A 17,508-nucleotide genomic window follows, 5' to 3' on the forward strand; every position below is an offset into this window, starting at 1 on the left:
GGAGCAGAATCTTGTTAGAAACTATGGAAAATCTGAAGCCTGAGGAGGTACTGTTCATATCTTCCACAGCCATGGAAAATCTAAGATAAGAGCTGCTAGCAGCTGTATACTTAAGTGGGTATGACTCATGTGGTTGAGTGGTTTTGTCCTGGGACTGAACCACTGGGCTGCATCCCTGTCTTAGGCAAAATAGCTAAGTGCAGCTCCAGCATGTCTGGGCACTATTATAGTTTTCATTTGTGCAGAATATTTTTTAGATTACATTTGGGGTAGGTCTGATATATTTCTGCAGAATTCTTAGCAGCAGAATTCTCCTTAAGGGAAGTGAAATCATGCTTATTTCTTCTTTAAATCTGAGTTTAGCTGCATAGCTGTTGTCATCAGAGGATTCCTCTTCACCCCCTGCACATGCCTACTCATATGCATGTGCCAAATTAGACTTCATCAGACAAATCAGATTCTTTAAACTTTCAGTGTAGTAGGAGACATTATTTTCTAAGTGAAGCAGAGTGAAATGGGGGTGGCAGGTTCTAATTCTCAAATTTAGTGATTGTATCTTACCTAAAACATAACTTTGTCCTATGGTCCCAGTAACAAAAGTGCATTTATACCTCACCTGATGAAGTTTGACGAAGTTGCCTAGAATTCATCTGTGCATTGAATTTGTGCTGGGCAGAGCAGAGATCCAGGAGGTATTTACATGTCTTTGCTGTATCAGTAATGAAGGTGTGTTTCTTACCACTGAAGCTGCTTTCAATCATGAATTTTTTTCTCTGAAGAGGAAAAAAAAAGCACAGGTTGCTTCATATAACTGTCATTACACTGAGGCACTGACAGTTCATTTATATAATCTTGTTGGTTTGTTCAGTTATATTTATGCCTGACTGCATCCCTTTTGTCTGCAGTAAATGCCTGTTGTAAATTAAGCACTTGTAAGCCAGCTGTCTGTCATTGGGATTATAACTCTTCTATGTTGAAAGTCAAGACCTTAGGACATTGAATGCAGTGATAGCAGGTTGCTAAAAGTCCAAAATTTGGTTCTACAGATGTTAAAAGTATTAAACAAATTTAATATGAAAAGGAACATATCTTCAAGGGGGAGAAGGACCCCTTTTGGAGAGCAAACAAGCTGGGAAATGTGTGATCCAGTTTGACACCTGAACTGTACAACAGCACATTGATGTTGCATACCTCTAATGTCAAAATCCCATTTAGAAATGGGTCACAATCTTGTCACCAATACTAGTTTGTTAGCAGACTTCAATATGCTAAGAGATGAGGGTGGGAATAATGAGATCTGGAAAGTGGAAGACATCATCCCATGTCTGGTATGTAGGCAGAAACATAGAGGAAAAGAGCAGTAAAGACAAGAGAGGAATGAATGTAGGACATGGTGTGGAGAGATTTGGCATAGTCTCTGTAATAGTCAGCACCAGATTATCCAGTTTTATGGTAATTTGTCTTTGGCCTTGGCATAAATACTGCAGAACTATACCTCACAAAGAACTCAGTATGTTCATATGCACATCCAGATCCAGCTTTAATTTTAAACTCTTTTCAGAGAGTCTTGCCCATATAGAGTGAATCTAATTCTCACTTTGAATGCAATAAATTTATCAGAGCCACAGGAAGAAAGGCAGTAAAACAGTAGAGTAGAGAAGAGATTCAGTTAGTTCCAACTCACGTGAGCTGAAATTCTCTCTGTTTCACGCCACTGAAATCTTAAACTGGCAATTCTTGTGTGATTTTTGTTCTCATAGACAATGATGCCTTTGGCACAGATTCCCAGGATGATGTCCCCTTCTGTCCCTTTCTTCTCTTGGGACACACGATAGAATAACACTCCATATTCAGGAAGTTGCTGAGTCACCTTGTAGAGAAAAAGTGCTTTTACCATGCCTTACCCAAAAAGATTAATGGGAAGAAAGGTAGATGGAGGAGAAAATGCTTTTGAGTGTCTGAGGAGCCAGTGTCTGCCCCATGCAGGGGATATTCTGAGAAACTCATCGAGAGGTTCTGGGTGTTCCTGCTTGTCTTTCTACCTCCTGTACTTGGCCACAAAAGTGTTAAAATGTGGCTCAGACACATTACAGAACTATGGAATATAACTAGGATTTGCTGACTTTTCAATTGTGAACAGAGATTTTCAGGGACCAAAATAAAACACTATAAGAAGATCTGTTTTTTCAGAAAGTAACCACTGTACAAATGTTCACGTTCTGAAAACTGGGGCATCTATAATCACTAGCTGAATCTGGGTTTTAATTTTTAATCCCTTTCATATTTGGAATTTACATGTTCTTGCCATGGGGTCTGTATTTCTCACTTTGTGTGATGAGTTGGCTCCTTCTACAGACTTATTCATTGAAACAGATATTAACAAAGCTGCTTTTTCTTCATTGGATTTGCCACACATGATGGGACTGTCATGAAGGCTAAGCTTCAATCTATTTCTTCAATTGGACTGACAGTGTTAGATGAGGAACTAATATAATTAAATAGCAACTGAACTAAATGATGCTATAAATACCAGCATGTGGCATTGCAGCAAAATGACTGCTGGTACTTATCCATTATCTAATCCCTGATATTTTTCATTTTATGGAAAGCAGAGAGGTTTGGGGAGAAAGAGAAATTAGCAGGAAAAAAGTTAAATCCCACATCATCATGACACTTTCAAGCGCTAGGGAAATAGTCTAGTGAGAAAATAATTCAGGTAACTCCAGCGTTCACAGATACTTTTAAACAAACAATTGCTACATGTTTAGGAAGTGGCTGAACAGCTGATGTAATTTCAGAAGTCAAAAAAGTGCTTATTCTCATGCTTTATAATCTTCTGGAGCCCAGACTTGTTGATAACATGCCAAAAATTTACATCAAACCGTAGAATGCTGCAAATACACCAAAGCAGGCTATAAAAACTGTCAGTGATAAGTGACAGTATCTACAGCAGAATGAAATTCTGAGGTTGTTGTTGACTATTCAAATTTTTTCACCATATCTAAAATTTATTGTATCAGGCAAGAAGAAAATAGACAACAGTAAATAGAGAGGAGCTTTCTACCTCAAAATTAATAAATAGTGTTTGGGGTATGGCAAGCTACCTTTAAAAATTCTAGTTCAGCTTCATCCTCAAACAGGGAGCGATTCATACGATGTAATTTAGCAAGCTCTCTCTGTACATATACCAGGGTCATTTTCTCTATTCGACTGGCTGGAACATAGTCTTCAACACGAAAATAGCTCTTTCCATGCATCTGTGGGGGAAAGAATTGAAAAAAACAAAGAGACAGGAGCCTTTTGTTCTTTCCTGACTTTTCTTATTCATTGCATTTCATTTCCAGGGTGACCCATATGCAGAAGTCGCCCTGCTGCCATTTCCCAAAGGGAAGTGGGGACAGCACGTAGTGTCCTGACAGCCAAATTGCCTCCTGCCCCTGTGCTCAGGCAGCTGCTCAAAGCACACACCACTTCTCTGGGCAGAGGGGAGAAAGGAGCTGGGCCTGCAGGTGTGTCCTGCCCTTAGAGCTGACAGCTACAGCTGCGTCAGTACAACCCACAGTGGGGGACCCATTGTCATGGTAGATCTGACCACATGGATCAGACCACTCAGAGTTCAATTAACAGAGCTAGCCTGATTTACATAGCTGAAGATATGGAAACCAACATAAATGAGTGTTTTCTTTACACTTGAAAATTAGGACAGCTAGTTCAGATATACAATCAGAGACCTCCCTGTCTTTGCAGCTTGTGGATCTGAGCCTACACATAAGATAGCTGTGAATTCTGAAGTGTTCCTTTGCTTTTCTCTTCCCTATTTACTAATCTCTTTAAGCCCCTCTGCACATCCAAGCTGGGTCTGTATTGGAAACTTTCTACAGATTTTCTTGAGTTTATAGGATATATTATCAATTATGAAGGACCCAGACTCTCTCATCATTCTGCCATATTTCCTGGTAAATTCACCTGGCTCATTACTGCTCCATAATCAGGAATATCTTGTAATTTTTAAAATTAAGTCTGAGGGACTTATCTGGAGGACTTAACTGAAGTTCTCTGTTCTCTGCTATTCACATTTCTTCTTTAAACTCTATGTGACAAACAAAACCTGCAGAAGTTGTAGAGAGAGACCTCTGAGAAATACTGTATTATTTCTGCACACCTCAGAAGCATAATTGCCAAGCTCTGCCTGTAAAGCCAAAGCGCCGAGTTTCAGGGCAGTCTCATCACTGCAATATAATCGCTCCTCCAAAATATCTTTACGAAGCTGCAGGTAAAACTGATGCCTTGTCAAGCCATGCCTGGAATAGAAAAGGGTTTAGGAACTCAGGAGGAGCTTTGAATGGTATCCCTAAATGCTACTGGTTTTCCTTCAGTCAGCAGAATTTTGCACTTACTGAATAACATTAAAGTGGTTGACAAAGAATTTTATCCTTAGAAAGAGAGTGAAGTTTATGATGGACATTTTCTTCTTGGGTTGGTCATTCCAGCCATCTGGGGCCACTTTGTAGAGTTTGGTCTCCTCATCCAAAAAGAAGAATTCTTTACCTGAAATGAGAATTTTGGCTTCTGTGATAAACCTGGATATACTTCAGCAGCTTAATTCTGCTGTCTTCATAGAGTGCATCACTAGCAATAAAAAATAAAATTGGGGATGTCAGCTGAGATTACTTCTCTGTGTCATGATTTAACTTATTGCTCCTTTGATGTAGAATTTAGGACAGTATGTAATTTTGAATTACAAATGTTAGAGGCTGGATTAGTATGGTATCTGAGAAATCACTCAAGGATTCATGGGGCTTGCATTCTTCTCACCACTCAGGTTCTGCACCCCTTTATAATCCTACACACAAGGTGTGCTCTTTCCTAGTGCCTCAGCTGTGCCTGCCATCAGAAGGGGACTGGGGAGATGTGGGTCTGGTAGATGACACAGCTGACCCTGTGCTACCACTTATATCTAGGAATAAACACAGGCAGCCTTTCCCAGTGCAATGCTTCCTGGAATTTCTGCTGGAGCTGCATGGCTCAGTATTGTTTGGGTGCAAGGCTGGGACACAGCCTTTTCTGCCTGGGAATATCAGCCAGTAAATGTTGTATGGCTGTGCTGATGCACAGTCCTAGGGCAGACATGCTTTACATCAGTGCAATGCAATTCAAACCAACATACCTTACTTTTGCACAAGCTTTGTATCTGCTTCTACCTAAGGATCTTAAAGGATCTTTGAATTAATTCTTGATGAATGATTCTTTGATGAATTCTTGAATGATTCTTTGATGAATTCTTACTGGAATTCATTGACTACAGAGCTGTCACGGTACTTAACTGTCTCATTACCTTTCAGGTAAGCCAAGCCAAAGTAGAAATGTTCCACCAAGTTTGCATAGGCCACCACAGTGTTGAAAACATCTCTTGCCTTGGTCTTGATGTCACATTGCACCTCAAGGCACTGGCCATTGAGGAGAATCACATTGAGATCCCTTTGGGACAAATAGGATTTCCCTTTTTTAGTCTAAGAATATGCAAGAAAGAATGAAGAATGAGTGCCAAGTACAAGCAATGCAAGTTCCACAGCATTTTGTTACTGAGACCCACAAGTAGCCTATCTCTGTACAACCTGATGGAATTGGTCACAGCACCATGCTATTCTCTGCCCTCCTTCTCATAAATTAATATCACAAACATGTCTAATTTTCTCAAAACCCAAAGAATCACAACAAAACAGCTGAGCATACTCAAATTCTCCAGTTACCAGGGTTATTCTAGATTTGGGGCTAGTTCCAAATTTGCTTTGCTTGCATTTTTACTGCTTTATCTTTCAAGTTTCTACCTTATCTTAATGAAAAATAGCATATGTGCTTGCAAGGTGGAGAAGTCCCATGCATTGGAACTAGATGTCATATTGCAGATTTGCTGTACAGTCTTTGGCTCAAAGGTCTAGGGCTAAAGTGAGCATTCTTAGCCAAGAAGGATAAATTAAGCTTTTATTGCACCAACAGAAATAACTAAATAGCACTAAGAATTAAAGCACACCCTTTCAAGTCTCAATACCTCTGCAGGAACCCTAACTTGTTTTGAGAGGAGGACATGGAGAAAATACTGGCTTGAGACTCAGGTGCTACTTACAAAGAGCCCTGACTAAAATGTCACTGGATTAGTTCTAGATTCTTAATGTTCATTCTTACCACAATTGATCCAGGCAGCTGTAAGGTCACTGGTGGTTCACTGGACAAAATAATAAATTCTGGACCTGAAAACTGCAAGGAGGCAATTTAGAAATTTAGTAATTCTTAATGGAATGAAGATCCCAAACACAAGTATCATCCGAACCCATTTCTACTGATCTGTATGCTGGACCTAACTGACTTCAGTGTCTAACAAGGTGCAAATGCTGACTGATTACTTCTCTCTGTTTGGGGTTTCTGCTGTGTAGACTCTCCAGGGTCTGAGTAGAGGTAAGCTCATGCTGAAGCCTTTTCTTCTGTAGAGGCACTTAATCAAGATCCATTTCCTTTGCAAGGCACCTATTTCATGACACTTACAGCAACTTAATTTATTCTGAGATCTTTTCTCATTTGATTCCTAAGTTACTCCGAGGACAGTCACAAACTGTAAACACATACATACACACACACTGCTGTGATTGAATAAGCCCATTTTCCCTAGGCACTAGACCAAAATGCAGAGCTGCTTCTTCACCATAATAAAGGCTGACCGATGGCTCTTATTAGTAGACATTGTATTCTTTTGTTTTAATTTCAAATAGTTTCAACAGTTTTAAGGTCTTTTTTCTTGCTGAGTATCCACTTCAACTAATTTTATATATTGGTTTTTCATCAGATACATCTATGCATTTAGATCCTTTAAGCACACAGAAATAATTAAATGTCTTCAAGTAATAAGATGTGAATCCTTCCAGTTGTTCACCATGACTTAGTAACTTGACCCATTTAGATACTTTAAAAAAAAATTAATAATAGTATGGTCCTACCAACAACACTGCAGTTTTGTATCACATTAAAGAGGGATTAATAATGTGTTGTAAGTTGCTGAACTCCTGTGAAAGGCTGTTATTATCCCCACAAAAACCATAAGAATAAAATTTAAAATGAAATTTATTTGAGAAAAGATAATTTTCCAAAGTATCTAACTGAAGCTCTTACCCAAATATTTGTCATTGGTCACTGGTTCTGAACTGGGAGGAAATGAAAAGGCTCATCAGCCTGAAACCTGTCCCTTCTTGTTCCACAACAGAAAACTCCATATGAAGGATCATGGTGGAGTTTTCTGTGATTCAGTTATTTCTGAATTTTTGCAATCCAGAAAAGATTGCAAGATTGCAAAACAACATACCTTTTAAAGAAACATTATCCTTTCCATTTAACAGAGTCCTACCACAACTTAGCATGTAGAAATAGTCAATTAGGAGAATTACTGTCTGGGCACATTCACTGCCAGCCTATGCTTTCTGTCCAGACATGCACTGTAAAAAAAAATTTAAGTCCTTTGAGCATCATTGGCTGGCAGACATTTGGGTAAAGTGTCTGTCTGTTTTTTGCTGTTCTGAAGCTGCTGTCAAAGTGGTTGGTGAAAACAGTCCATATGATATTTGATGCTGGCAGAAATCACATATGTAGGTCAGAGAGGGTTCAATTATGAGCTTTTGCATAGTCCTTATGGACAATTGTTTTCACTGTCTTCAGTTCTGAGAGCACAACTGGATTATGCCTAATTTGGAGTCTGTCAATTTAGAATGTTCATCTAATAAGATGAGTCAGTAGCTAATATGCACATCACTGTCAGACAAAAATTAGATGAGAGGCCTCTCTTTAGTTACATTTACATTTTGAAATCAGCTTATATGTTTTCCATCATTCACCTTTTCCTTCCTGTGGAACAAACATTTCTGTGATGCGGCAGGTGCTGAGTAGTCCTTTGTGGACACAGAGAAGGTGGAGCCCAAGCTTAGCAGGTTCTGTCGGCTGTTCTTCTGAGCTCCACCCGGGATTTCTTCTACAGCGCTCACCGACCTGCACAGGAAATGTCATACTGAGGAAATATATAACATACAATCAACACAACAGTGATCTGGGGACAGAGAGCTTAAGGTACAGTAACTGCTGGAATACTGTGAAGTCCAGGACAATGTCTGTTATAAGCTCCTTAATGTTTCTTTACAGAAATAGATTGATAATTTAACAGGAGTAGGATTACTGGTGCCCTTTATAAATAAATCTAAACTCTGCTTTGATTCAATAGATTCTTTTCTTCATTTGGTGAGCCAGATCCAGGTGGTTTAAGTTTGGTGAAGCCAACAGGCAAAGAGTGTAGCTCCCCCATTCCCTTCTGGGAATTCTACAGGATGAAGCAAATTCCTAATTTATTAGTCTCTCATGAAAAAAGCTTCAGAAAGCCTTAACATTTGTTGTTACATTATTAAGAATTTTCTGAGAATGGGAATTAAATTATTTGAACACTAATTCATTAGGATAAATTAATGTCCCAGAGGAAATTTTCAATTTAATTAAGAAAAAGGTGTGTGAAATCTCAGATCAGAAATCTGTCTTTGTATTATAGTTTTAATGTAGAAAGTAATGGTGTTTTCCATGTGAGTAGATATGTATCCTTAGAATAAACTTCAAATATACTATGTACTCAATGAACAAATGATTATGTGGTTCAGAAAGAAGGGTTCTGTTGAGGTGGATTTTTGTAATTACATTTTTTCAACAAATGCCAAAGACACATGGAACATTTTCCATTATCCCAAAGTTTCATCCTTTTGTTTTGCACGTTGCAGATTTACATCAGGAAACTATTCAAGGAATTTCTAAAAAATTTAACAAATTAGCTGGAGCAGTTTCTCATCTCTTCTGCCTAGTATCCAATAACAGGGAATGTGGGAGTGGTTGAAAGCTACGGTAGGTGAGGTTCAGAGATGATGTTAAGAACAATTTCTTTACTTCAGTGGGGGCTGAACACTGGAATAGGCTTCCTAGAGAGATGGTCACTGGTCCAAGCCTGTCAGTTTTTAAGAGGCATTTGGAGATGCCCTTAATAACATGCTTTAAGTTTTGGTCAGCCCTGAAGTGGTCAGGCAGTTGGACTAGACGATTACTGTGAGTCTCTTCCAACTTCTCTTCTCTTCTCTTCTCTTCTCTTCTCTTCTCTTCTCTTCTCTTCTCTTCTCTTCTCTTCTCTTCTCTTCCTCTCCTATTGTATTTTACATTCCTCTGTCTATAAAGATATCTAGTTATTTTTGTTTCTATCAATGCAACCTCATGAAGGTCAACATTTACTTAAGAAATGTGCCTCAAAATTACCTGAAGTGACCTTTATTATTATTGTGTAATAATAAAAATATAATAATATTTTTAGCTCAAAATCCAAAATTTTTTATTAAGAAGGCTTTCTTTTCCTGTGGAAAGCACTTCCTGTTATTGCTCCTGTTAGGTGAGAGATGCCAGATTTGACAGTTATGTCTTCTTTAGCTACAGACCAGAGCCAAGCTTCACTTTGTGAGATGTAAATGATGTTAATTGGGCTGCCTACAGAATGAGCATGATGATATTAGTAAGCTTTATAGATAGTAAACCCATCACTAATTTTTGTGTTGGTTGTACTCCTACATGGGAAACTGGTGATTTCCAATGTAACTTCAACTCCACTGCTGTCATGGTACTTGTAATAGAATGGTGACTGTGGTACAAATTCAGTTGCAGATGCTTGCAACCAGAAGTGGGGTTTACAGTCCTTGAAGTTCTGTGGGAAGCAGCTTGCTGGAAATTTGGAGAACAGAGTTTGTCCTTCAGCAGAGGAGGCGAACTTATTCTTGGCAGCATGATTTTAGATCAAGCATATTAAGATCATATCCAGGGTTTTAGTCAGAGGCATGGCAATTACTGTGAAGTACTCAGTAAATAAATCTTCAGATACTCATATAACTGCTAGATATAGGATGCATATATAGATGTCTGTGAACACACATATAAATGTGTGTGTGTGTGTAGTTAGACAAGAGACTTCTTTCTTGACAAAAGCAGCCACTCTCCTGCAATCTGTTTGTAGATCTCTCTTGTTGCAGTTTTACAGGTTTACTGGGATATCTCATATTGCCCAGATTATCATGGCTGATTTATCAGGAAGTTCAAACAGTTTACTTGGGACACATTTAATTGGGAGTTGATCTAAATTGAGCATTTCCTGTGGGCCTGAATTACTCGTGTCATGGTTAAAAGAAGAAACTCCTGTTTAACTGGGTCAAGAACCCAATTTAAATGGGATGTCTGTAGGGATTACATGGTGCTTAACTATGGGATTCTGGTCTTTGTGGTGCCTAGAGGCTGACAGTGCTTACATCTCCTTTGTTTGGAAGCAGCCATGATTATAGCTGCACTGTGCTAACACCCAGTCTAGAAAACTCTTGTTTGGCAGCAGTGGAGTTTCCCTGGCTTTTGAAAAGGAGTTAGGATCAGTTGTACAATCCTCATTTTTCTTTGCGATATCTACAGGGCTGCTGTCCATGCCATGGCCGAAACGAGGCTAATCCTCATGTCAGAGCAGAGGTCTTTACTGCTTGTGACCCTGGGTTACCTGTAACTCGCCAGTCCAGTGGTGGTGCAGGGCTGGATGTGACTGACACAAGTGAGAAAAATCAGTATAAGGACTGAGGTGGAAATGGAAATGAAAATTATACATTATATACGTGCTCTGACATAACAACTCCAGAAACATAAGGTGTAACAGCACTTTAATGTGACAGCAAGGCAAGACCACATCCAAAATCTGAATGTGGACAAATAAGGACTGAGAGAATGCTGCCTTGACAGGGAAAGTGATGACTATTCACACCTTTTCAACAGATTTTTCCCTTCATAAAATATATAATTAGTAAGGTTAGAAGAGACCTCTAAGATCATCAAATCCATCCTTTCACAGTCTCTGTGGAGCAGCTTGCCAGCTGTTTCAGTCACAGAGGGCTAGTGCTGCTTCCCTGCCTGGTTGGAGACACAGCTGGGGGCAGCTGTTCTTTGAGACCTGTGGCATCTGGCAGGACACAGTGGTACAGAGTAAGTGGAAATCCTGAATTTGTTTTGTATAGATTGTTCAGGGCCCAAGTTCCATTTCACTAGAGCTTTTGGCCTGTTCCACTTGGAACCAAACCAAGTCTAGGTGAACACTATTTATTTATTCTACATAATAGAATATTATCTTTATTAAGTTATTTATGCTATATAATTAGTATCTATTATTAAAACAGTCTCAGATGGCAATTCAGGCATTTCCTGATACTGGCATTGCCACACTAGTTGCTGGCTTCACTTGCTTATAAAACAGCTTCCATCTTGTAGAATCTGAATTGAGCTTACCTGTTTATGAAGAGCTTGTAGCTGCTTTCTGTCCTTGACCCACTAAGTGTAGTGTCACATGATCTGTGTGTCTCTGGTACTTTTCCTGCAATAAATAAAGGAAATTTAAAATTTCAAGTGATAGTAGCAGCACTCAGCATCAGATGTTGGGACAATTACAACAGGAAAGAAATTTAGACTGGCAGCTTCCTCTCTTGTGTCCTTGCTTGGACATGATAAATGGCTATTTTATCAGGTTAGTGAATACTGCACCAGCAGTATTCCCAGTTCCCTAGTTATTGTTACTTCCTCTTCATAACCCAGTATGTGAATGTAATTTGGAAAACAGCTGTGTAGGTACAATGTCTGCCATTTCCATCTCTATGGGGGAAATTTGTGAATCAGCTTTTTCTCTTCAGAAATTATGGCCAATTTTTGTTCTTCTATTTTCAGGCATTATATGGGTGGAAAAAAGGCATGAAACTTCTCTGGCTTAATCAGAATAGAATATAAAATCAATAAAATGAAAATTGTTGTGTCTATTCCACTGGTTGTTTTCTATGTTAAATATATTGTGAATGTTTTTGCAACAAAAAAACATGGCAAGAGTAGTGGATGGTTTGAGGGTCCTCAACAAATAAGGATTGTATTGTTTTTCACCTTCAATCATCTCTCTTGCTACCGAATGGACAGGTGTTGCTTTGTCCAAACACACGAAGGTTGAAATTTAGAGGCAGAACCAGAGAGGGTTATGCAAGTGGTAGTTCTGTGAATGCTTCTTGTATCAGCAGAGATGTTTGAAATCTTTAGGGAAGGGCGAGAAGGTTAAATTTTTATTCACTTGGATCATTTCATTGATCTTATTTGAAGATTGCATATCAAACTATTACATAAGTAGGATGATAGAAGTGGTAAGATAAGCTATGTGGAAGCAATCATTTTGATAAAACATTCATGCACTACACCCTGAGACTTCACTCTGAATTCCATCATGAAAACATGACACTGAATTCTAGTGTACCAACCAACCAACTGCAATTTTGAAACCTAGGAAATCTACAGTCCCACTGCTAAAATAAGCATAAACATGTGGGGAAATTTCAAGCTACAGATGGTAGTGACAAAATGTGAGATTTGAGATAAGCTAGTTACCAAAGTTAAGATTCAATCCTGTGTTCTGAAACAACATGCTTTTTAATCAGAAAAACTCACAAAATTCTCTGTTTGCACTGTGGTTTTAATATAATTGCATAAATATATTTTGACAAGATCATAAAATTCCCCTTAGTCTTTCTATATCAGCTGTTACAGCAGTGGGACAACTTGGCTGCTCTCAGTGGCCAGACTCCCATGCTTTGATCACAAATCTAACACACACTTGACATTAAATTAACATGTATTCTTCAAAGAAATTGATGCTGTAGATTTACTTTATGTTAAATGAGCTTCTAATGTACAGTCTTTATAGAGATATTAATCTCCTTTGATGATGATGCTACTATTTCTTTCCATAGAAGAATGCTTATGTATGATTTCATGAAAGAATGTCTGCGACAAGCAGGCTCTCACATTCTGTGTTTACTCATGTATTTTTAGAATCCTTTCTTACAAAATCCTGAGTATGCACAGCAACCAGTGTTTAAATGGAGACTGAGATATGCACAATGTCACTGGAATGAGCCTTTGTTGAGTTTATGACCAAAATGTCTTTTAAACTGCTTACAAAACAGATTTCTGTTCTACGTTTACCTTCCCTGTGTGTGACTGTGTATGTGACTCACACGTATGTGTCACTCATGGAGCAGCTGCAGTCTCAGGTTTTTATTGCTGCTGATACTGATTGCAATTCTGGAGCTTCAGGAAAGCACCTTGCAGGAGGAGAGCATTAACAGGAGTAACCTCACTTTCCTCATCCTTGGGCTGAGGGCTTAGGGCTGAGAGGCTATGACATGATGGGTTTTTTTTCCCAGGATCTGCCTAATTTCTCTCTGAATTATGTCCTCATAGAACATTCACTCTTAGGTATTATTTATAGATTCAACTGATTTTGGAGTTGATGGGGTATGCATTCGTGGGGTATGCATTTGTGGGGTAGCCCCACCTTTTCTGTGTCAAGACCGCATGTGGTAAAAACATAATGTCAAGTTTTGTGTCTTGCTGAGCAGCTTCACCTGGCAAAGGGGGCATGAAGCAAGAAAGAGGTGATGAGGCTACATGGCAACCAGGGAATATATAGCTTTACTGTAGGTTTTCACACAAGTGAAAAAAATCTAGTATAAAAGTATCTTTCTTCTCTACAACTTAGCGCAAATACACCTCCCAAGTCACATAACCACAAGTGGCATAGGAGTATCAATCACCCAGTATGTGGTCAGTCCCACACTTCAGGGAACAAAAGAGATGAATACATAATTCACAAACATAATATTTTTTAAAAATCATACCTCTCCTGTGTCCTCGATTAGACAGTATCAAAGATGTACTTTCAGATATACTGTTAGAGTCACTATAATCCGCAGAGAGTTGTCTGTAATCTTCTGTTGATTGACTATAGTTCATTAATCTGGGCCCTTTGTCTGGAAACAGAAAGGAAATGTGGTGAATCTCATACTTTGATTTTAAGTCATTGTATTTGCATGTTAATGTAAATAACATTTGAATTGGCTAATTTTCATATAGTCCTTATCCTACTGTCTTCTAACCCTGACTCCAATTCCTTAAAGACTGAGGAGGCTTGGTAACTTCATTCTATTGCTTTCATAATCTTGTTCTGGCCAAAACTGGTTTTCATAGTTCTCAACTATTTCATATAAAACAAATCTAATACATTAATTCTGTTCTATATGTTTAACTGAAAGGTTGCAAAGTGCAGATAACCTGCAAAGTTCTTATTCCTTGTACTCTGAGGTCCAAAACCTTGAGCTATAACTTTTTCTGTGTGCAGGGTGGACAATGTCCAAACAGAATCCACTACCAGAGTCAGATGCAGAAATTCCATTAATGGCTCATCCTCATTCATTAGAATGTACATATTTGTCTTGCACACTGATTTTACTTCATTTGCATTCTCTCTTGTCCTTGTACAGAATCTCTGAAACATAATTTTTAATTTTAAAAAAAGGAAGAAATGGAATGCTGTCTTGCAAAGTGCAGCTCACACATTTTCAATATAATTGACACCCTAATTGACACCCTATTAATTGAAGTCCTTTGGCAGTGTAAGTGACCTGAATCATGGGCAGACACAGAGATCACACCAGATACATAATCCCTAGAGCCAAAGTAAGGAATCTGGCAGGAATTTGTGGCTAAAACAGGGTTGAGAATGGGGCCATTCCTTTTGGCAGCAGCAGAATTTCTACCTATGTTTGCAGGTGTGAATCTACAGCTCAGTTCTTGAGTAAGTGAACCAATATGGCTTGAGAGGTAGTTTGTCTGTATGTCTCCAAAAGAATCTACTTTTCTTATAACCAATAATACCTAATAGAAATTTTCCAGATATATTTAGGTCTGTGTTTGATTCCAGCTGATTTAATGGAGCATATGTGTGATTTGCAGAATAGGAGTTGTATTGTTCATATGTCTAATGCTGAGCATATCCCAAAAAAATCCTGTATAGATTGGGCCAGCTTTCCCCTTGCTCCAGAATCAGATATCTCTGTCAAAGTGAACAGTATGGTGTAGACACTAGAAAAAAGATAGTGATAGAATTACTCTGAGGGATAATAAATCTCGATCTTAATCAAATGAAATAAAAAATTGGTATATACTGTTTTATTTATACAGTGAGGAGGATTTGGCCTTGTCTTGAAATCACTCCAGCAATTCATGTGTGAATTTATAAAATATCTTTTGAATAGAAAATGAAACTAAAATCAAAAAAAGAAACCACAAATCTTTGCTTGAATAGTCAAATAGGAAAGATGAATATATATTCCTTAATGGCAAGAGGATAACCTCGCAGAACCCCACCCTCAAAAACACACTTGAGTATATAAAGTACAAAAGCAGTTTTGAAAGTAGAGGAGTTTTATATGACAGGTTTTATGCAAGGTGTTTTAAGAGTCAAATCTGTGCAAGCTGATTTGTTATCATTGCTTCACAGCCCTGACTCCTGTCCTTTGTGGAAATAAGGAAAAGAAACCTCACTGAGTTGCCTCAGAGTCCTTCCATTATGAAGTAATTTAGATATACAGCAATAACTATCCTATCCAACACTACATGTAATCACTATAGCATGAAATTAAACAATCCATCTACTTTGGGAAAGACACAGAAAAGGCTGTCTGTATTAGAGAGTTTAGGTTATAAATCTTTCTTTACCTTGGTGAAAATCCATCTGGGGTGCCAGTGTTGAGGTGTCCGATATTTTTTCATGCAGTCTTTTCCTTATCACGTGACTTCTGTTCAGCTGAGAGGCTGTGCTGTCTTCAGTGACCACCTGCTCTGTCTAGAAGGCAGCAATACTCAAAGTCAGTGTTATATGATATGTGAACTTCAGACTCTCATAGTGAAGTGATCCTTGCCCCCTGGCTGTCAGAGGCTGCTGATCTGCTTTGTATAAGCAACTTCATTTTCTCAGATTTACACAAAGTGGGACTGAGTATGTTGGTTCCATGCTCTCATGCTAGCTAAGTTTAAGAGGGGACACCCTCTGTTACAGTAGCAAAGAGAGTAAGAAGGAGTGCAAGGGAAAAATTATTCTCAGAATCTTTATGAATATTGATTGAAAACAAAAAAATTCTGATGTGTTTTCTTCCATCGTCATAGAGCTTGTCAACAAAAATGGCTTTTGATACTTCAAATTTTGAAAAAACGTGTGTGCTCATTTTTTTAAGACCTTATGTGGTCAGGCTTGATTGCACAGCAAATATTCAGTTCCATTCAAGGACAATGACCTTTACGACAATTTCCCAATATGATGTAAATGAGATTTCTTTGAATTTCATAAAGTAAGTTGGGAACAAGAATGGCAATGGAGAAATTTTTACTGTTGTGTAAAGCCCTTTACTTTGGCCAATATGAGATCTCTGTAAAGGTTATGATTGCTTCAGTACTACATAAAGAAATTAAGATACTGTAAGTACAAAAGCTCAGTCACTTCCCAGGAGTGTAGAAGTGATGTATGAGATGGCTTCATTGCTTTATTTGCTTGTACACATGCCCACACAATTTCCTGCCTAGAAGTTTAGAACCAAATCTCGCTTCCTTAATCCATGCAAACATTAATTTTGGCAATCACTCACCTGTCTCCCGTGTTGCTGAGCACCTCTCTCACTGCAGAAAAGGAGATGACTGGAGTATGGGAGCAGTACTTACCTCACTGACACTTCCCACTGCAAACTGAACCATTCTCTTTATGTAGAACTTTGCTGGTAAGGAAGAAGATTCCTTCTGATGTGCTTCACATGCTTCCAGAATGGATTCAGGAGAAAGTCTTCTGTGTGGCAGATCTTCACACAGTGTCAGCAAGAGTGCATGTAGTTGGTCACTCAGCTGGAGGGACTGAGTCAAAACAGAATTACTGTTAAATGACATCTCCCAGGGGACTGAAATCCTATGCAAACTGGGATCAGGAATTTCTGTAAGCCTTTCACTCTGGGTGAGAAACATGCACTGAATTCCTTTAGACTTTGGGAGAATTCCAGACAAGCAGCATAACGGCACGGAATGAACCTTTATTGGGATCCAGGATAGCCTTGGAGGGAACTGACATCTCCAAGAATGATTGCAGGCCCAATTAGGGGCTTCTTGGTGACAGACAGTTCAGTTTGCTCCAGAGCTTTGTTAATTAGACTGTGAATCAAAGATTCATGGAAGTAAGGTATGTGGTAGCATTAGCTTCAAAAAGGTGAGGAGTTTTACCAGCCACAACTGTTGTCATAGAAACCAGATACTTATATTTTAAGGCCATTTAGCTTATAAAGCTTTATCTCTTAGAATGTAAGAGAGGTTAAATCTACTAGAAACCTGTGCTCTCCAAATTGAGAACAAGAAACCAAAAGCATCAATATAGAAATGAAGCAAAATATGTTACAAGTCTTGGAAAGGATTCTAGGTAAGTAAGAAACTTATAATTTCAGCTAGCAGAGATACTGATAGAATTTTCTCAGAAATAAGGCGAGTTATTTAGTTTTATTCTTCCATCCCATTTTTGAAAAA

The 17,508-nt window shown here is 38.5% G+C and overlaps 1 protein-coding gene across 1 annotated transcript in view; it reads right to left on the minus strand.

The window, feature by feature from the left end:
* The window catches only part of FRMPD2 (FERM and PDZ domain containing 2), a 54,861-nt gene extending 38,091 nt beyond the window's left edge, over positions 1 to 16,770 (minus strand). The window contains exons 1-12 of the mRNA XM_039709430.1: positions 16,666 to 16,770; positions 15,670 to 15,796; positions 13,791 to 13,922; positions 11,368 to 11,452; positions 7,878 to 8,028; positions 6,184 to 6,255; positions 5,336 to 5,510; positions 4,398 to 4,548; positions 4,163 to 4,301; positions 3,105 to 3,257; positions 1,685 to 1,870; positions 617 to 773 (exon numbers count right to left, since the gene is read on the minus strand). Of these exons, the coding sequence (XP_039565364.1) occupies positions 617 to 773; positions 1,685 to 1,870; positions 3,105 to 3,257; positions 4,163 to 4,301; positions 4,398 to 4,548; positions 5,336 to 5,510; positions 6,184 to 6,255; positions 7,878 to 8,028; positions 11,368 to 11,452; positions 13,791 to 13,922; positions 15,670 to 15,796; positions 16,666 to 16,698 (1,561 nt within the window). The 5' untranslated portion in view covers positions 16,699 to 16,770. The remainder of the gene's footprint in view (positions 1 to 616; positions 774 to 1,684; positions 1,871 to 3,104; positions 3,258 to 4,162; positions 4,302 to 4,397; positions 4,549 to 5,335; positions 5,511 to 6,183; positions 6,256 to 7,877; positions 8,029 to 11,367; positions 11,453 to 13,790; positions 13,923 to 15,669; positions 15,797 to 16,665) is intronic.
* Between the last annotated feature and the right edge of the window lie 738 nt (positions 16,771 to 17,508).

This window comes from Passer montanus, unplaced genomic scaffold (genome assembly GCF_014805655.1).
Source record: "Passer montanus isolate IOZ18808 unplaced genomic scaffold, ASM1480565v1 scaffold21, whole genome shotgun sequence".
Classification (NCBI taxonomy): Eukaryota; Metazoa; Chordata; class Aves; order Passeriformes; family Passeridae; genus Passer; species Passer montanus.